At 42.7% G+C, this 21433-nt stretch overlaps 1 protein-coding gene across 5 annotated transcripts in view; it reads right to left on the minus strand.

Annotated features, from left to right (window-relative positions):
• Positions 1 to 21433, minus strand: part of ZNF410 (zinc finger protein 410) — a 29833-nt gene that overhangs the window by 3773 nt on the left and 4627 nt on the right. For 3 of the 5 annotated variants that reach the window (XM_014570792.2, XM_014570791.3, XM_014570793.2), the window contains exons 2-9: positions 15431 to 15619; positions 14354 to 14489; positions 13938 to 14156; positions 13467 to 13658; positions 11662 to 11821; positions 8456 to 8637; positions 5846 to 5935; positions 584 to 709 (exon numbers count right to left, since the gene is read on the minus strand). In XM_014570792.2, the coding sequence (XP_014426278.1) occupies positions 584 to 709; positions 5846 to 5935; positions 8456 to 8637; positions 11662 to 11821; positions 13467 to 13658; positions 13938 to 14156; positions 14354 to 14489; positions 15431 to 15463 (1138 nt within the window). In that variant the 5' untranslated portion in view covers positions 15464 to 15619. Of the gene's footprint in view, positions 1 to 583; positions 710 to 5845; positions 5936 to 8455; positions 8638 to 11661; positions 11822 to 13466; positions 13659 to 13937; positions 14157 to 14353; positions 14490 to 15430; positions 15620 to 16563; positions 16825 to 17187; positions 17891 to 21433 lie in introns of those variants that run through there. The other 2 variants (XM_014570790.3, XM_006117724.4) reach the window with 2 other exon arrangements.

Here is a 21433-nt window from a genome sequence, read left to right on the forward strand (position 1 = left end):
ACGTGGTGAAAATGTCTATTTTCCAAAGATACCCATTTCTATGAATTCCCACTCATGGATCTGTGCTTCCAGCACATAAACAGGTGGGGACTCCAAAAAGTTTAAATGTTAAGTCCTTAGAACACCCGCAATACAAAGAGGCTGAGCTGGCTATGTTAGGTGAATTACTTAAAAAGAAATAATAGGTTCAGCCACCTGAAACAGAGGAGAGGTATATATGAAGAGCATGAGCTTCACTGAGACTAGTCTCAAATTTTTTTTCAAAGCAAGGACCCTCATACCCCTTAGCAGTCACACAGAGATGCCCTCCTATGCTTTAGCCTCAACCTCTGTCATCTGCTCCTTCCACTTTGCCACCTTTTCCCAACAAGGGCTTCCTCCCATCCGAGTAAAGAATTCCCCTCTCCATCCTAGCCTATCCTCCTTAGGAAGGGAGGAACTAACTGTCCCCAGTGGCCTAGCCTCTCCTACCACTTACTGTAAGAACACTCACCACTTCCTCCTCCCCTACATACCCACTTGCTCATACCCTCTCACAACCTCTTCGCAGGGAAGATGCCTTTGTCTCCTAAACATTCCTTACCAGGTTGCTCTCGCTCTCTGCTTCCAGCTGCTCCAATTCTGGAGTGGTGCTTTCTCATATGCACATTCCGACTTCCACTCTGAGAAAATGTCTTCCCACAGATATGGCACTGATGGGGTTTCACTCCTGAAAAAACAGACTAAGTTGGTAGTTCTGCATTTGGGAGTAAAGATCCAATCAATAAATGGGAGCATGGAGTCAAAAGGATAACATCACTGGCCCTGAAACTCAGGTAAAATCAATTCCTATTTTCTAGAAAGAAGTTATTCTATCAGAAGGAAAACACTTCAGAGATCAATGTTGCAAAGTACAGAAAGAACCAAGTATTGGTAAGGTTTATCAGAGGTTCTCGGCCCTGTTTTATGAGGATATGCAAGTTATTTAGTGTCTGGCTATGTGCTCAGATCAGATGTGGAAATATTTGATCTCTAGTTTGTATCTAGAATATACTCTGACCAAAAGTGGAGTAGTGGATTGGGGCAGAGTCTTGTGAAATCTGAGAGATGTTGCCATTTCTGGCCCATACCACGAGAACGAGGCCGGCCAAGATGTCCAGCCTCTAGTTAGTAGTTATTAGGTTCACTATTTAAAGGCCAGCATGTAGAGATTTCACAAGGACAATGGTGTTCATGGCCCACAGATGCAAGATCATCTGTTCAAGGAGATGTTGTTCAAGGAAAAGGGGTAAAGTTAAGCTTAGTCCAAAAGAAATTATTCAAACTAAAAAACAACCCAACCCCTCCCTATTAAGAGAGACACACACAGCTCCACTGAGGACACCAAAACCAACCACATTTTGAGTTTGCTAACCATGGCTGATGTTCAAAACAGAATGGATAAATTCTTACAAAAGTGAAAATCTCTCTGCTGTTTCAACCTCCTCTCTCACACTTTGTCCAATTAACATCAGATTAAAAACCAACACACATGAACACACGCTTCCAAATTTTCTCTGGATGATCACCACATGAGAGAACATTCAGATGGAGTGATGATGATTAGTGGGGGGGAAAGGATTATAATCTGTTTTACAGTAAAAAATTACAATTTTAACTATGTAGTAACTGGCTCAATAACAAATATTGTATATAAATCAGTGAAATCTTTGTATCTTTCAATTTAGAAATGGAATAAGTCAGAAAGGAGATACAGGAGAAAACCATAATCTAGTTTGTGTAGTCATAGTGTAATTGTCATCACAGAGACTTGGTGTGGGATAAGTATTGTGACAGAAAAATTGGTAGAGAGGCATAGATTGTTGTAGATCAGGCAGAGAAAAAAAAATGGAGGCAGTATTGCACTATATATCATCAAGACTATACACTTGCAATATACACTATTGCACTATACCCTTGTTCTCAGGTTCAGAAGGTGGCGAGAGGCAGACTGGCTGAAATCACTTGATAAAGATAAAATGCAGAAATAAAAAAAATGGGGACAATATGACAGGCATCTACGACAGACCACCACACAAGGAAAGAGAGATGACAGGCATTTCTAGGACAAATAACAGAAGTATCCTAATTATAAGCCCTGGTAATAACGGGGGACGTTACCCTGAACACATATAGGTTGGAAAAACAATACAGCAACACACAAAATGTCTAGTAAGTTATTGAAATATGTTGGAAACAACTTTGTTTCTAAAGAGGGAGGAATAACAAGAGGTCAATCATTTTAGATTGGATTCTGACTAACAGGAAGGAATTAGTTGAAAATCTGAAGACAATTTGGAGGAAGTGATCACAAAATGATAGGGGTAATGATTCTATGGAAATAAAGGAGTAAGAGTAACTGAATAAGGAAAATGAACCGCAAAAAGGAACATTTAACAAACTCAGAGAAGTGGTAGGTTAAGTCACATAGGAAGAAAATCTAAGAGAAAAACAAGTTCAGGAGTGGTGGCATTTTCTCAGACTATATTCAAGGCACAGCAGCAGATTAGCCTGAGGTAAATAATAAATAATAATAATAATAATAATATGGAAACATGGATGCATCAGGAGCTTATTAGTGACCTGAAAAATGAATCCAAATATCATGCTGTCTGGAATGGCTCTCAACTGAGTGTACCACTCTCAGGGTATGTCTATACTACATCCCTTTTTCGATAAAGGGATGTAAATTAGACATATCAAAAGTGCAAATGAAGCCAGGATTTGAATTTCCCATGTTTTATTTGCATAATGGCGGCCGCCGCTTTTTTCCCCAAAAACAGGGCTTTTTCGGGGGGAAGGGACGGGGGTGGGGGACACACACCGGCAGTTTAGATGGGGCATTTTTGACAGAAATGCCCTGTTTCTAAAGAGCCTGTACTCCTCAAAAAATGAATATAGGATCTTTCTAATGCTGAACACAACGACCCATGCTTTAAAGTTAGCAGCTTTCTTCATTTTCAATTCCAAGGCTCCAATTATATTTGATGGGTTAATTTACATAGTGTATATCCAGGTAATTACATTTGTAATGTAATAATATGGAACAATCCATTAGTTTTCATAAAGTTTACACAGCAAGTAAATTCTCATTTTAATACTAACATACCTTTTGATCTAATTTAAGTACAAGAATACACATAATATAATGCAATAGAATATAGATAGGTTAAAACAATACCCATTAACACCTAAGTAAATTGGTCTACGCATATTAGAACATTTAACATTTATTTGGTATTTACACAGAAGTGAATTGGTCTGAGGCTCTGACCTGCTGGGCTGTCAGGGTGTGTCTAGACTACAGGGTTTTGTCGACAAAAGTAGACATGTGTCTACACTACTGCCGAGTTCTGTTGATATAACGTCGACAGAACTCGGCAGTTTTGTCAACCGCGGGAGACCTCATTCTACGAGTAACAACACCTTTTGTTGACAGAGTTCTGTTGACAGAAGGTGTTATTGCATCTACACTGTCCTTTGTATCTACACTCTCATGTCGACAAAGCAGCTTGCTTTGTCGACAGAACTGGACGCAGTCTAGACGCTCTTTGTTGGCAGAAGTTTTGTCGACAGTATCTGTCGACAAAGCCTGTAGTCTAGACGTACCCTCAGTGTCACAGTGAGTATCAGTATATCTCAAGCATGAAGGAACAAAGTCAGAAATGCTAGCTCAGACTGTGTTACACTTAGTAAGAGACATAAAAGTCAATTAAAAAGGTTTTGTGAATACGTGAGGATGAAGAGAGAAAAACATGAAGGAAAAATAGGGTGACTATTTAGTGGGGAAAGCAAGCAAACAACAGATGATGCCAAGAAGGCTAAGGTGTTTAATGCCTATTTTGCTTTAGTCTTATCAAAAAAGGCTAATCATGACCAGATGCTCAATACAATATTAACAACAAGGTGGAAAGAACAAAGTATAAGAATAAGGAAAGAATAGATTAAAGAATATTTATATAAATTAGATGTATTCAAGTCATAAAAGTCAGATTAAATTTACTCTAGAGTACCCTTAAGGAACTACCTGAAGAAATCTAAGAATGATTAGTGATTAACTGATGGAGGACAGGTGAGGTTCCAGAGGACTGGAGAAGGGCAAACATAAAACCTGTCTTTAAAAAGGGGACCCAAATAAAAGAAGAGTCATATCCTAACTTCAATACCTGGAAAGACACTGGAACAAAATATTAACTAATTATTTTTCAAACACCTAGAGAATAATAGGGTTATAAGTAGCAGTCAACGTGGGTTTATCAGGAACAAATCATGCCAAACCAATCTAATTTTCTTCTTTGACAATGTTACTGGCCCAGCACATAGAGAGAATGCAAAACTAGTCAATTTTATACACGGGGGCTGCGTCTAGACTGGCATGATTTTGCGGAAATACTTTTAACGGAAAAAATTTTCCGTTAAGAGTATTTCCGCAAAAGAGCATCTATATTGGCAAGTGCCTTTGTGCAAAAGATTTGCTTTTGCGTAAAAGCATCTGTGCCCAGTATAGACGCAGTTTTGTGCAAGAAAGCTCTGGCAGCCAATTTCGCCATCGGAACTTTCTTACGCAAAAAATTCCTGTTCCTGTCTACACTGGCCCTCTTGCGCAAGAAGACTTGTGCAAGAGGGCTTTTTCCCTAGCAGGTGCATCAGAGTTCTTGCGCAAGAACACTGACAATCTTAAATTAGATAGTCAGTGTTCTTGCGCAAATTCTCATGGCCAGTTTAGACAGCGGGCAAGATTTTGCACAAAAGCAAAACCTCCCTTTTCAGTATTCAATTCAATATTTTCATTAATGACTTAGACAATGGAGTGCAGAGTATGATCATAACATCTTCAGATGACATCAAACTGGAAGAGCTTACAAATACTTTGGAGGACAGGATTAAAATTCAAAACATTGTCTAAATCTTCAGTTTGCCAGAGAACACTGGTCACTGTCAAAAGACGGGATACAGAGTTAGATGAATCGTTGAGCTGACCCAGTAGGCCATTTTTATGTATTTATGTCTAAAATAAAAAAACAGCACTCAATAAAGACAAAATCCTGGAAGGGAAAAATATCAAATGCACAACTACAAAAGGGGGAATAATTGGCTAGGTGGTGACAATGATGAAAAGTATCCGGGGATTATTGTGGATTACAAATTGAATAAAAGCCAACTATATGATGCAGCTGCAAAATAGGCTAATATTCAGGGGTATATATTTACAGGAGTGTTATATGAGAGACATGGAAGGTTACTATACCACTGGCAAGGCCTCAGCTGGAGTACTAAGTCTAGTTTTAGACATCACTCTCTAAGAAAGATGTAAACAAATGGGAGCGTCCAGAAGAGAACAAAGACAATAAAAGTTTCAAAAATGCAACCTATGAGATGTTAATAAAAAACGATAGATTTAGATTAGAGAACAGAAGACTTGACAATAGCCTTCAAATATGTTCTGGACTGTTATAAAGAATACTGTGGTCAACTGTTCTCTATGTTCACTTAAAGGGCAAGAAGTAATCAGCCTATAGGCAACATCCATGGTCTAGCATCAGGGGGAAAAGACAGGTGCCCTGGACTCAGCAGCTCCTTCTCCCACCTTCCCAGAGTTTCTGGAGTGCTGCAAATACCTGATTTGTGGTATTTAAACTAATGGAGGGAGGGAGAGAAGCAGGGACAGGAAGAGCTTGGGGGAAGAGGTAGAGCAAATGCAGTAAAGCCCTATGACTGGCCAGTAACACAAAGAACAGTTCTACAGAAAATAGGAGAATTTCTACTGAAAACTAGACCAAAATAATGCAACACTGATGTTTAGCATATAAGGCCTCATCTACCCTACCTGAGTGGACAACCAGATGTTTCCGAAGGCTGGAGTATTCAGCAAAGGAACGACCACATCCTTGTGCCTCACACAGAAAGGGCTTTTCCCCTGTATTGGATGAAACACAAGTTTGTAGGCATTATGGCCTGTATTTCAGTTCCATAAGAACTAGATAGAAATGGATAACCTTGGCTGCTCTGAGACATCATGCTCATCTGTATGCAGCTTAAAAATCACATGGATTTCATTTGTTTCCACAGCATATTTCAAATACATATCTGAATTTGCTGATTGCGGTCATCCCTTACATCTCTTCTAGCCATTACTGCTTTCTAGTTTTCTGCCTTTTATGGAATATATGTGTTTGCACTTCTTATTCCCAACATGCATTAGTTTTCATACTCCTAGGCTTAATCTCATTGCTATTTCCTTCTCATAGGTCTATTCTTTATAGATCCCTTGTATTTCTCCAACCTCATTGTTATTTCCATCTTCCAATTTATAATCATTTATAAATTCCATTAACCTGCTCTTAACCTTCCTCAAGGTCACTAATAAGGAGGTTAAATAAAATTAGGGCAAATAAATACCTGCAGCATCCATTAGAGAGCTCCTCAGAACTCAGTACACTGCTGCTTATTGTTACCCCTTAATTGTAGCCCTACAGCCAAATTTCAGGCCATGTTTCAAACACTGTCCAGGCAATTTGAAATACTCCACACAAGAATAAGATGACATTTTTATCAGATAATATAGAAAAATCCATGTGTATCATATCAGGGTTGCTAATTATTTTTGAGGGGGGGGCCACTTCAAAAATTTTCGAAGTGGTTGTAGGCTGCCCTGGAAGAGGCAAGGGCTTTGGGCGGAAGGGGAAGAGCCTTTAAACAGAAATATGTGAAAGGGCTTGTGCCTCCCCTGCAGCTCCCAGGCAACACAGCGGGAAGGAGCTGCGAGCCCTTCCAATTGCTTCTATTTAAAGGACTCACGCCCTAGCAGCTGTCAGGAAGGCGCAAGCCCTTTAAACAGAAGTAGTTGAAAGGGCTTGCAGCAACCAGCTCCCCAATGTGTTGCCTGGGAGCTGCAGAGGCGTGAGCCCTTTCAAATGCTTCTATCTAAAGAGCTTGTGCCTCCTAGACAGCTGCCACCGCGTTGCCTGGCAGCCTACTGGCAGGCAGAAACAAATGAAAGGACTTGCACCTCCCAGCGGCACACAGGCAACACGCTAACGGTGGGGTTGGGAGCCTTTTCAACTGCTTCTATTTAAAGAGCTCACGCTTTCCCCGAAGCTGCTAATATATTGTCTGGTCGCTGTGGGGAAGATGCAAGCATTTTAAATAGAAGGAATTGAAGGGGCTTGCACATCCTTGGCTCCAGGCAACATGTTGGGGGGGGGCCGCGAACTGCTGTGTGAGCTGGATGAAAGAGCTAGGCGAGTCGGATCCAGCCCGCTGACAGGCTCTTGCCCAGCCCTGTCATATATCCTGCTTCATTTAGTAATATTTAACCCCGTGAGTTGCCTGTGATTAACCAAAACATTAATAGCGATTAATTGCAATTTAAATTTTGCTGTTAAAAAAAACAGAATACCAATTGACATTTTTTAAATATTTTGCACATTTTTCGACATTTTTAAATATATTCATTTCAACTACAACACAGAATGCAAAGTGTAGAGAGCTCACTTTGTAATCAGAAATATAAATATTTGCACTTTAATCTACACTATTATAAAAGGAGAGGTGTCCATCATGCCATCTGTCACAGAGAACATTTGAAAAGACTTGAGAAGTTTCTGGGGGGAAAAGGTTTCAGCCCCACCCCTTCCAGGGCGGCCCTGTCCCCCCCATGGGAGGAGAGAAGCAATGAGTGGAGTGCACTTGCCCCCCTCCGCACAGGAAGGAAAAAAGCATGCACACTCCAGCCCCTGACAATGGGGAGGGGATGAATGTGTGTCCCGGCATATTGTACAATATGTACAATAGTAGGGCCAACAAACCTTAGCCCTTCCTGTGAAGAAAAATAACAAAGGGAGGGGGTGAGGTCTGCAGAAAGCTTGGACCCCCTGCAGATGGGCTGCTGCCACCCCATGTTGCTGCCTCTATATCAGAGGCAGCAGAGCAGAAGGACTGCGAGGGGAGCTAGTTTTTAAACAGGCTCCCCTTGCGGACTGGCTCCTGCCTGGCACCCTGCACTGCTTCCTCTGATACACTTTAAACAAGTATGGCCTCTTCACTCATAAGAATTTAAAAGAACTTCTCTTAAAACCCACAAAATGTCTAATTTTCAGTTATCCCACCAAGGAACCACTTCGTTTACTGAAAATTAGAAAGGCCTTGGGACTGATTTAAAAGGAAAAAAACAGAAATTTACATAGATTGGCTAAGTGAAAACTAAAAGGGGAACATGATAAAAGTATACAGCATTGAAGGATGTAATCTCTAAGATTATGTAGGGAAGTGCAAGGGTAAACTTATTAAATCAGATTAATAAAAGATTATAAATTGGAAGCTAAGGACACCAGTGAACTACAGATGGGCACTGCTTTTTCCTGGATCATTTCTTAGGAAGTGTTTTCTAAACAGATTCCACCTTTGGAGACTAAGAAAATCTGGGATTTAAACGCACCAGTGTGAATCCGCAGGTGGTTCTTCAGATTCCCAGCCGTTGTGAACTGCTTCCCACAGCCCACTTCAGTGCAGACAAATGGTTTCTCGCCATTGTGAGTTCGCATGTGCACCTTCAGCCTCTGCAGGACATAGAAGCTTTTCCCACAGCCTTCTGCTGGGCAGGTGAAGGAACGATCATTCCTGAGAGGCAACAAAAGAACTGCAACACCGGGTTATGAAACAATGTATTTTCTCAAGGACATTTAACTGGGGATGTAAAATTCCACTTAACTGGCTAACCAATTAAACATACTGTTAACTAATTAAAAGGGGTCAGGAGTGGGGAGGGAGCACTCCCACCTGGCTGGAGCAACCCACCTATCCGCCACTGGGCTGCAACGCCCCCTTTTCCCAACAGGCAGAGGCTGCTCCAGTCCAGCCACAGCAGCCTTCGCCTGTGGGTCTCCCACCTCTTGCTACTGGCAGATGCTGCTCTGGTATCCCGATCAGAGCAGCCGCCATCTGCAGGATGCCCAGACCTGTCATGGACAGAGGTTGATCTGATGCCAGAGCAGCCCCTGCCTGAAGCAGGCGAGTTGCTGCTCTAGCCTCACTTGTTAACCTTAACCAGAAAGCCTCACCCACATTCAACTCTGTTTCAACATCTGTTTATAAATAAGGTTACTACCTTTTACTTGCTTTTCAACTTGCATGAAATGGAGGTACAAGGAAATTGTATGGATATAAGAACAAATGGACATAAGGTGGCTATTAGGAAGTTTAGACTTGAGATTAGACGAAGGTTTCTAACCATTAGAGGAGTAAGGTTCTGGAACAGCCTTCCAAGGGAAGTAGTGGGGGCAAAAGATCTATCTGGTTTCAAGATTAAACTAGATGGGTTTATGAAGAGGATGGTTTGATGAGATAACATGTTCTAGGTAACTAATTGACCATTCATTATCAGTGGGAAATAGGTCAATCGAGGGATGATAGGAGTTACTAGAGAGAACTTTCTGGGTGTCTGGCTGGTGAGTCTTGCCCACATGCTCAGGGTTTAGCTGATCGCCATATTTGGGGTCAGGAAGGAATTTTCCTCCAGGGTAGATTGGCAGAGGCCCTGGAGGTTTTTCACCTTGCTCTGTAGCATGGGGTACAGATCACAGCTGGAGGATTCTCTGCATCTTGGGGTCTTCAAAGTATTTGAAGGCTTCAATATCTGAGATATAGGTGAGAGGATTATTCTAGGAAGGGTGGGTGAGATTCTGTGGCCTGCACTGTGCAGGAGGTCAGACTAGATGATCATAATGGTCCCTTCTGACCTTAAAGTCTATGAAATTAAGTGACCTAAGCAGGTAAGTGGCATAAATCTGTATTCAACTAGATTATTCATTAAGAAGATTGTATCACATACTCAGAAGTTGTAAAATCTATTGGGAAAAAATAAATAAATAAATCCAAGCTTCTTTGGCTTATATCACAGGTTTTTTGCAATCTCAGCTTTGTTTGGTATAGATGACCCTTGTGCAAGGTAATGCATAGATGTGATATCATTCCCTCATATACAAGTGTCTAATATAGCAACACCCTTACTGTAGCTGAGATTGGGATAGGAGCAATGCATATACATGAGATGGGGAAGATGAGTTAACCTTGCCTATCACACAGGATTTTAAATTAAGGATAGCTCCACTTTAAACAAACAAGCAGCAGGAAGAGCCCAAATCAGGCTTACTTTTTTCAGTTTATGTAGCATATAGATTAATCTAACACATAAATTCACCCTGTTCCTGTTTCCAAGGAGAAAACTAGATTTAGAGATATGCTTAGCAGTTATCACTCCTTCCAAATTCTGTTTAGTTCATATGAAATCTTAAGTCTTTTATTTCTAGATATCAGAGTTAATATAGAGAGACATTGCCATTGTGAGGAGTTTCAAAATCCAACAATCCTCTTTTCCTGATTTTGATATTGGTCCATTGCATGTATTTACATCCACTCTACTTGGTGGATGTGGCTACACAAAGAAACAACTAAATCAATGTTTTTCCAGAAATACTTGGGCCAGTTCCAGCCTATTCAGAAGCACTTTTTAAAAAACAGTGTTTTAAATAACAGTGTTTCCTAGGAAGAAGGAGCTTTTCTGTGAAGATGTCAGCTTTCCCTAATGCACAGAGGATTTCCTGGAGGATAAACAGAATTTTCAAAAGAAACATATTTCTGCACTGAATGCCATCCCAGCCGTGCTGAGTGTGCACAGGAGGGGTGCTGACCATTAGGGATGTTCTATACTGTACTGTGAAAGTGAATAATCTGTAACTGAACAAAATTTTAGCAGTTACATGAATATTCAATTGTGCCCAGGGCCAAGACCAGCAGCCAGCGCACTCCCAGCCCCACTCCTGGGGAGCCCCCTGCTACTCCATGCTGCTGTCTATGTATCAGAGGCAGCAGTGTGGAGTGGCAGGTAGAGCCGGTCTGCGAGGGGAGCCAGTTTAAACATTTTAAACTAGCTCCCCCAAACACTGGTTCCTACCTGCCTCCTCCCTCCGCTGCCTCTGTGGTAGGCAGCAAAGGAGAGAGGCAGCTCCCCACGCGTATCAGCTCCCACCTTGCCCATTATTGCCTCTGTATCTGAGGCACCAACGCGGGGAAGTGGAGCAGGTGGCTGCATGGGATTCAGTGCTCACGGGCAACGGTTCCCACTTCTCCCACCCCACACTCTCTCTGATACAGGCAGCAAGAGGGGCGAGGAGTGCCTGTAGTTGACAGGATTTATTGATAAGGCCAGGCTTATTGGTTAATCATGTAGTTGATTACACATTGACATCCCTACTGACCATAAACCAGCAGGAGTCAATTATTTTTTGTCAACGTCTAAATTTCTCTGTCAAGGTATACTCAAGGTCCAGACCCCAGAAAAACATTTTTTCATACTACAATAACAATAATGGTAATTGTAATGAAATTAAAAGATTGTTGCAGTCTGTTCAAAAGCATCTGGTAGTCTGGATTTGACCCACTGTCCACCTATTAATTACCCCTGTCATAAACCTGATTAGTAAGACCATTCAGCAGCTATATCTGGGTTTTATTCAATTTTACATTTCCCCTTTGCTTTCATATTTGGAGAGAATTTTTACAATGGGAATAATTGTGTTTTGATGAAAACAGGAGACTTCTGCAAGGTTTTGCAAAGTTACAACAACAGATCTTTGCTCCACTCACCTATGAGTTTTTAAGTGATATTTGAAGTGAGCTGGCCACACAAATGTCCGATCACAGCCCTCAACTGTGCACTTCAGCTTCTTCTCTACACGGGACAGGTGAGGGATGGGGCTTGAATCTTTTGTCTGCCCATCTCCTGAGCAAAGATGAACACTCTCACCTAGAATAGGACAGAAAAAAAACTTGTCAATGTCCACAGTGGAGATAGATACCCATATAAAAAAGAGACAGGATAACCCCAGTACAATCTAGGCCTATAAACTAGATGTGTTCCTGGGTACTGTGTATTTACCTCATCCTACAAAGTAGATACTGCTACCCATCCCAAGTGAGATGCCACATACATATCTAGGGTTTGTCTAGACTACATGGCTCCGTAAATGGAGCCATATAGATGAGTTTACTAGACATAGCAAAATGAAGTGGCAATTTAAATAATCGCTGCTTCATTTACATCAGCATGGCCGCTGCACTGTGCCGATCAGCTGATTGTCCTCAGATTCTGTAAGCCTCATTGCATGAGGCATAAAGGATCTGATGACAAAGGGTACTGGGGTCAGTTGATTCCCTGTCTAGACTACCGCGCTGTGCCGACAATCAGATGATTGGCACAGTGTGGTGGCCATTTTGATGCAAATGAAGCAGCGATTATTTAAATCGCTGCTTTGTTTTGCTATGTCTAGTAAATTCATCTACACGGCTCCATTGACGGAGCCGTGTAGTCTAGACACACCCTAGCTGTCTTCCCAACCCTATAAACTATTTCCTGCAAGGTACCATATTATATCAGCTAACTTCAGATCAGAATAAGGATAGGAAGTATGATATACTAAAAGGTCAGAGATTATCAACTAAAATAATAATATTAGGATATGTCAATTATCCAAATATTGAAGTCAAGTGTCACCTCTGGATTCAGTCAGGATAAGCAATTGTTCAACACCTTAAATGATGACTTCTTGGTACAGCTAGTTCTAAAGCACAGAAGAGGACTTAATTTGATTATTTTAATATAATTGTAGTTAAGTCACTAAGTGATCACAATATAAGTATTAGTTCAAACAGATCTCCATCAGAAAACTGATTACCAAACCTATTTAAACCACTAGAAAGGCATATAAAATAAAGCAGGCAATATGAAAAAAGGACTCTGTGATTAAAAGGTAATTTGAAGAACAAACAGCTGTAGATAAAAATGAAACAACATAAAAAGATTCTTTAAGCAAATCAGACACAGGAAGCCTACAAAAGCATTGGGTCTATTGGATTATTAGAAAATAAAGGAAAATAAGAACACTGCAAATAAATTAAGTGATTGTCTTGCATCAGTCTTCACTACAGAAGATTTTGGGGAGATACCTTTGGGGGTAAGTATTAACAGGGCTCGACAAATCGCTGTTTCTACTCGCCCGTGGCGAGTAGATTTCAGCCAGTTGCCTTGTTCACCGGCGGCGTGTGCATGCGCAATGCGGGTCTTGCGCATGCGCAGTGCGGGGCTGGTGAGTAGATTTCGCCGCCATTTGTCAAGCCCTGGGCATTACAGTTGAAGAACTTCTTTGAGCTCAAACTATTGAACACAGTTTCCTAGAAAATTAAACATGTATGTTTTTAGCTCAGATACTGAAACCTTGCTCTAACAGAAAAACTCAATACAGCCTGAACTCGAGAGATGCTAACAATGCCGCTATCATGATTTTGTCTAGATTATAAACTATCTTGCAATCACATAGAACAAACAACTGAAGCTAAATAGTTATTTTTCACAGAAGCTTAAACCTTTAAGATAACAAGAGAACATCTCCTACCATTATTGCTTGCTTTGGCATTCTTTGCAAGCTGTGCTCGAGTGGCAGCAATCAAACTGTCATGGGCCAATTCCTGCACTCGTAGGAACCATGGGGTACTGCTATCTGTGCTGTCATGGGACAGAAAGTCATTCCCAGAATCCTCTGCTTCATCCTGAACAAACACCAGGTGTTCTGCAGGACAACCCAGGCCTGGAAGAGATGGCAACTCCATGAGACAAAGTCAATGAGAGGGGACTCTCTTGCTTCTCAGAGGCTTATATTCATGGTATATGTAGAATAGCTGCACTATGCCTCCAATAAACTCTGCATTATGAGAAGCTGCTGAGAGTTATGTGCTCCTGAATAACATCCATCGACATGGAGAAAATGTCATATTTCCCCATCGTAAGCAGCTGGGACAAAGATGCATTTGTATATCCTGTATTCTACAATCTGAAAAAGATCCAGCCAGATTACAAGGGAAATTACCTGCTCTTGTTAGATTGAGGAGAATAAAGGAAGTGCTGTCATTGGGCTGGAGGTCTTGCAATAAGCTGGAAGGTTCTGGACTTGACAGGAGCTCAGATGGTTTCTGTACAGTCTGTGCTCTCGTCTCCTCACCGTCAGGGCCTACATTTACCTGGAGGCTTCTCAAGACAGCAGATGAAGGAACATCTTTGGAGGAGTTAGCATGATTTGGAGAATCATCTAGTGAAGAGAATGAGATCATAGACCTCTAAGTAGCAAAGCTCCCTCATTAATAGGAATTTCCTATTAACTCTTCTGAAACTAACCCTCCACCTCCAGGATCCCTTCTTATCAAGCAGGGACAACATCCTGCAGTGGCACATTAAAGCCAGTTATATGAACAGCACTCCCACACAAACCTGTACCATAGATTTTACCTGGCAACATCAGCCTGTTGCATTCTGAGGTCTCAGTAACAGGAAGCAGGGAGAGACAGGTGATGCTTTTAGGTTCTGATTCCACCAGCCCTCGCCCAAGTGGAATAGATGTATTCTGAACAAACTGAACCAGCAGCTGAAAAAGAGAGGATCTTGAAAATAGCATTCAGCAAAGAGCAAATCTGTCTATAGCACAAGGTTCCAAAGAGATAACAAAAGACATTGAGTTAGGCTTCCTCTACCTTGTAATACAGAGGGAAAGTGGGATTGGGTTCTGTGAAGTCAATGGAAGTCTTCCCACTTCAATTGGAGCTGGATTGAGTCCAGAATTGAAAATATTAGCCCATCTTCAACTATTTCATTATATTTTTAATCTTTATTTTTCTTTAAAAATGCAACAACAGTAAGTGTTGTGCTCATCAGATGAAGTGGGCTTTACCCACAAAAGCTCATGATACTTATACATTTTGTGAGTCTCTAAGGTGCCACAGGACTACTCATTGTCTTTGAAGTTACAGACTAACACAACAACCCCTCTGATTGTGACAATTACAGTGACTGATCACACAGAAAAGTCACATTAAGAAGATATGTAATTCCTTTTTAGTTTCTTTTAATGCAATTTGGTAGATGAAACTAACAGGGAGAAACAAGCACAATGTGGGTAGCCAGTAGTCTGGGGACAAAGATTTGGGAACTTCTAGAATAACCCAAACTCCCAGAATCTAATAGTGTTAATCTGATTAGAGAGAGAAGTTGGTACAACAATTTAAAAAAAGAAAAATAAGAGAAAAGGTGAACATTTATTCTCATCAACTGTTATTTTATTAAAAAAATGGCTGATGATTCTTTGTTCAAACTAAAAAAAAGTCACAGTATTATAAACCACTGAACATGTTTGACTACAACAGAAAATATTCTACAGTCTTAAATACAGAGGGCGTTATCATCTGCTATGTTTAAGTAATTTCTCAACATTACCATCTAAATGGTAAACTGCATCTTCTGCTGAACTTAAATGTTGGAACATGAAACAAAAATCAAGTCCAGAACTGAACCCAGTTGCAAGCTGCTTACCTCTGGTTTGGATTCTAACTCATCCGATAACATTTGAATCAAGTTTCTGATTCCTGCAGCTGTCCTGGGCAAGGAACAAATTTAGCATTCAGAGTGAACAGCCCCCTCTAATTATTCTCATAGTCTCCTAGCCTTAAAGTAGAGCAGTCTTCCTGTAAGTAGCTGTGCTAGGAGGATATTCAATTTAACCTACAATAAATAAGAGAATGGAAGTGTAAGCAACAGAGACCTATCACTCTGAAATCAAAGCAAAAAAATGTATGGGTATTGTTAAGGAATACAAAATACTCTCAATATGGAGGTCTCTCCTTTTTTCGCAGTTGTTTCTTGCTCACCTTGGAGTTTATGGTAGTATCACAATGGTATCCTAATGTTAACAAAACCAACTAAAAGTGGAATTAAATTTGATAAAAGAAAACTAGTTTCCGTGCCTCCATTCTATTATCTAATGTAAGACTACACAGAATTTAAAAGACAGTACTTTTAGTTGCTTATATACAGAGAAGCATTGCCAGGCCATTCTTCAGGCGTTATTGCAAACATCTGGACTTATTCAGATTGTTAGTGAATGAAAGTTCATAGCCAAAGACCCATAATCAAGAAAGCTCTGCCCACTTGTTCCTCAAGTAATCTGCTTTCTGAATGTCAAAAAATCCCTGATGTTTGCAGATATCTTTTGACTTAGTTTCACCTCAGTTCTCACACACACACACACAGCACCTTTAAACTAACCAATATGTTTTTTCTACAGAATATATATTTTTGTCCTCATTTCTGGAAGGTGCTCAGATATTAGTGACAAAAAAGATTATATCTGCAAGATTATATCTGGTTTGCCTGTTCCATCAATACCACAGCTTCTTTTAAGTCCTACAAAATGTAATAGTCTGGAAAAAAAACCTCACCACTTCTGTTTCCCAGTTGGATCAGTACAAAAATTATGAGAGTCCTCCTGTGGGACTCCCCATTGGCTGCCTGTCCAAATATATAGATGCTCTAGTCTAGGCAGAGACCATGCCTTGTACTAACTGTGCAGTCACAAGCCCACTTAATGAGTTAAATAAGAGTAATAATTAAAGACAGCAATCAAGGGGAGTCCTAGTATTTTGTTCATGTTCTAAGACTCTATTTACCTTTCAAACTGAAGACCTGGTTGGGCCATTCATTGGTGAAGGACCATCACACCCAGTGAGATACGCTACAGCATCAGCAGATATAAGAACCAACCCAGCTTCACGAGCGAAGAAGCCCGGGTCCCTACTGCAGCCCTTCCTGAGCCGTGTGAGGTTCAGTCTGACCCGTCCCAGCATCAGTGAGAGCTACACGCGCCCGCGCCAGCTCTCCTCCGGCCGCAGCCAGCCACACACGGTGCCTGCGAACGCCGCCCGGAGCAGCTGGCGTGGGAAATAAACCAACGTCGTGAAGACGGAGAGGAGCAGCCCGAGGCCAGGGACCGGGCCGGACAGAACGGAGAGAGGCCCCAGGGCCCAAAGGCCCAGCTACGTGGGCGGCAATGGGGGGCGGGCGGCACACAAGCGCTCCCGCCCCATGGGGCAGGCTCCCCTCGGCGCGGGTGCGTTCCCTTCTGATCGCCCCTCAACTTCAGTGGCGTGGGGGAGAATTCCTACCCCCAGACCGGGGAGAGGCCAGCACCGCCCTGCGCGAGTCCCCGGGCTCGGGAGGGGGTGACTAAGCCCCGAAGAAAGGATTGACCCCTCGCCCCCCATCTCCCTTCCGACTCCCCCTACAATTCTTACCGGCATCTCAAAATCGCTCGGATATGACGTAAGCCCAAACCGGAAATGCCAAGCTTTCAGCAGCTCTATGATCTGGGCGATTTTCCAGCCTAACCAACGCTTCAACTCTATGACCCAGACGGCTAGTTACAGACGCCGTCCGGACATCACTTCCGGATCCGGTTTCCAGCCAGGAAGGAGTGTAGTGTGAGCCTGTAGCTGTGGCGCTGCGCCAGCGCTCTCCTCCCGCAGGCGCGTCACATCGCTCCCGTGACCTACCGCTTGTCGCCTAAGAGACCGGGCCGGCAGCGCCAGTGTCCCGAGGGCTGTTAACTGCGGCCTTCCCCCCGCCTACAGCCAAGGTTCAATTGTCCGTTGCAGAAAAAAACCGAACATCCGTGCCCTGCCCCCGCTTCTTCATAGCACCGCTCACCCTCGCTATTTTTCACCTGGCTGGGGCAAGGAGTTGAGCTTGGGCCAGGGATAAGGAGGTGGGGCACAAAGGGGGCTGAAGTGTTGGAGAGGGTGAGGGCTCTGCCCGTGGAGTGGGCTCGCGTGGGGCCAGAAATGGGGTTTGTGTGTCAGGGTCTGGACAAGGAGGAGAAGGGCTCAGGCTGAGGGGTTTGGAGTGTAGAAGGTGACTAAGGACGGGTTGGGAGTTCTGGAGAAGGTGGACACTGTGGGAGGATGTTAGGATGCAGGAGGGGATTCAGGGCTAGAGTTGGGGCAGGGGATTTGGGTTCTAGGCAGGACATACCTTAGGCTTTTGGTTGGCAGCCTGCCCCCTACAACTTCCAGTAGTTGCAGTTCACTGTTCTCTACAGTTAGTGATCTCACAGAATTAGGTGACTTCACAGAGATCTATCTGTGCCTTGACCTTAAACTAACATGATAGAAGCTCACTGGCCAGTAGAAGCAGTCAATCTTGACTGCAGACCAATAGACTACAGGAAATAAATCAGCAACCTCACAAAGTCCTGTCCTCTAACATCAAAACAAGTGAGCTAAATATACTGAGCTATACCTCACAGAGCTTTTCAGCTGCCCTCATTCCAGCAAATCTGTAATTGCTAAACCAATAATCCTCATCAAAAACTCTGCCCTCCTCCCTCACAGCAGAATGGAGGTTGTGATTCTCATGGCTGATGTCAAGAACAAAGAACTTTCAAAGAAAGCTACAGAAGCTGAATTAGTAATCTTAGAGAGTCCTCTGCCTTGGTGTGCTAGAGGGACTGGGTCAATTATCACACAAAGGAATGAGCCTTGATTGACATCAAGCAAACATGAGATATGGACCTAGTGATATCAAAGAGGTCCTAGCCTTGATATTAGTCCATCAAGCTGTAGCTTTTGAACCAGGGATGGGGAACCTTTTTTGGGTTGGGGGCTGCTGTCCCACAGGAAATTCAGTTGGGGACCTTACAAAAGTGTGAAGCAAATCCCCCCCAAAACCAAAACCCTCTCATTGATGTAGCCTCTGTCTGAGAAGCAGAAAGACACTCCTCACATTTCCCTTGCACAACAGAACCTATGGGGACCTGGGCTAATAGATTTTGTGGGCTTCTATAGGCTCTTGGATAGAGCCAACAATGAGGAGCTGGGCGGGAGTCAGGGTGCAGAAGCAGAGAGGGAATGTATCAGCAAGGTGGGAGTCCTACAGGGCTGGAGCACCAGCTCTGGCTCTCCAGTACTGGGGAGAGAGCCCTGAGTCTCAGTGGGCCAGATCCAGGCAAGCTGGGGGCTGCATCTGTCTCCTGGGCCATAGGTTCCCCATCCCTGAAAGTAATCATGCCTTCTACCTGCCATGTACATCAGACCAGCAAGCTGGAGATGTTCAGTTAAATAGCCATCATGCCAAAACAATAATAACCCACATCCCACTCAGTAACCTCATGCACACCTTTGCCTTCACATCAGACCAGCATTCTAAAGGGCTACGTCTACACTGCAGCCTTTTGTCGGCAGAGACAATGCAAATGAAGCACTCATTAGCATTTGTCGCACTATCATTTGCATATTCTCTGACGATGCTTTTTGCAGAAGAGGTTTCTGCACAAAAACAAGCAGGCTACGTCTACACTGGCATGATTTTGCGCAAGAACTCTTTTGCGGAAGAGTTCTTGTGCAAAAACTCTTCCAGAAGAGAGTGTCTACACTGGCATGTGCCTTTGTGCAAGAGATGTGCTTTTGCGCAAGAGCATCCATGCCAGTGTAGACTCTCTTGCGCAAGAAAGCTCTGATGGCCATTTTAACCATAGGGCTTTCTTGCACAAGAAATTCATGTTGCCTGTTTACACTGGCCTCTTGCGCAAGAACAGTTGCGCAAACGGGCTTATTCCTGAGCGGGAGCATCATAGTTCTTGTGCAAGAAGCACTGATTTCATACGTTAGAAAGTCAGAATTCTTGCTCAAGAACTTGTGGCCAGTGTAGAGAGGCAGCAAATTTTGGTGCAAAAGCAGCCACTTTTGCGCAAGATCGCGCCAATGTAGACACAGCCGCAGTGTAAATGGGCCCATTTTGTGCAAAAAAAACCCTTTTGCACAAGATCCTGTATACCTCCTTTTTTGAGGCATAAGGGCTCTTGCACAAAGATAAGGCATAAGGGATCTTGCAGCTCTTGAGTTGTTGAGCAGATGTTAAAACAATTGGGAGTGTGTGGGAGCACAGCTTCCCATCTGGTATAGAGGGAGAATGCATTCCTACTCTGCTCCAGAGCTGTTCACCCTCTTACCATTTCACTGGCTAGGGAATTGTGGACTCATCTGGTAGGAGAATCTGTATTATGAGCAGCCGGAAGAGCTGGTGCCTGACTGAGCAATTTACGGGGTTCCAAATCTTTCCTATGAATATATGGACTATCTCTAATAAGCAATAAGACATTAATTATTCACACTGAGAGTTCCACATCTGACTGCTTCCTTCTACAGGAAGATCTGTACTACTATTAGTTCTCCTACAATCCAGGTAAAATAAGATACTCAACCACAAAGCCTCCACAACCTACATTTGAGAACACACAACCTAGTTCCCTCTCCCATCCTAGCATATCATTGACAATTGTGTGGATTAAAAAGATTGTTATTTTAAATTCCGTTTCTGGACCAATGAGGAGCTTCTAATACTTGATAAACAAAATATGATTGTTGGGTTCAACAAGGAGTGATCAACATTTGATGTCTGATTGGCAGTATGTTTCAACTGGAGTGCCGCAAGGATCAGTTCTAGGATTGGTTTTGTTCAATGTCCTTATTAATGACTTGGATGAGGGGATGGATTGCACCCTCAGCAAGTTCACAGATGACACTAAACTACAGGGAGAGGTAGATAAGTTGGAAGGTAGGGATAGGGTCCAGAGCGACCTAGACAAATTGGAGGATTGGGCCAAAAGAAATCTGACAAGGTTCAGCAAGGACAAGTGCAGAATCCTGCTCCCATGCATTGTTAAAGGCTGGGAGCTGACTGGCTAAGCAGCAGTTTGGCAGAAAGGAGATTACAGTGGATGAGAAGCAGGATATGAGCCAACAGTGTGCCCTTGTAGCCAAGAAAGCTAATGGCATATTAGGGTGCATTAGGAGGAGCACTGCCAGCAGATCTAAAGAAGTGATTATTCCCCTTTCTTTAGCTCTGGTGAGGCCACATCTGGGCTACGTCTAGACTGGCATGTTTTTCCGGAAATACTTTTAACGGAAAAGTTTTCCGTTAAAAGCATTTTCGGAAAAGAGCGTCTAGATTGGCATGGACGCTTTTCCACAAAAGCACTTTTTGCGGAAAAGCGTCGATGGCCAATCTAGATGCACTTTTGCGCAAAAAAGCCCCGATCGCCATTTTTGCGATCGGGGCTTTTTTGCACAAAACAAATCTGAGCTGTCTACACTGCCCCTTTTGCACAAAAGTTTTTGTAATTCCCTCTTCCCCTCTTCTGAACCTACTGGTATTCCACCAAAGTGGGAACAAGTGAGTATTGACCTTCATCAACTATTCTTAAAAGTGTGGACATCAGGCAGCCTACCCACAATGGAAAAATTTCATCATAGTGTCCCTGTGCAAGGTAAAGAATCTTGCATTGAACTCAGGATTATCTCATTGCTGTAAGTCTCCAGGAAAGGTCTTGGTTACATGCCTGTCATGAATAGGCAACATTATCCACAGCAATCAGGTTTCACTGCTGGGCAGCTGACAGTGGATTCTCTCTTTATCCTTCATCTTCTGACTGAGTTGCACTGAGAATTTAATGGCCCAATGCCTACTTCAATCTGTTGCATAATC

The sequence above is a fragment of the Pelodiscus sinensis genome, chromosome 4 (genome assembly GCF_049634645.1).
Source record: "Pelodiscus sinensis isolate JC-2024 chromosome 4, ASM4963464v1, whole genome shotgun sequence".
Taxonomy (NCBI): domain Eukaryota; kingdom Metazoa; phylum Chordata; order Testudines; family Trionychidae; genus Pelodiscus; species Pelodiscus sinensis.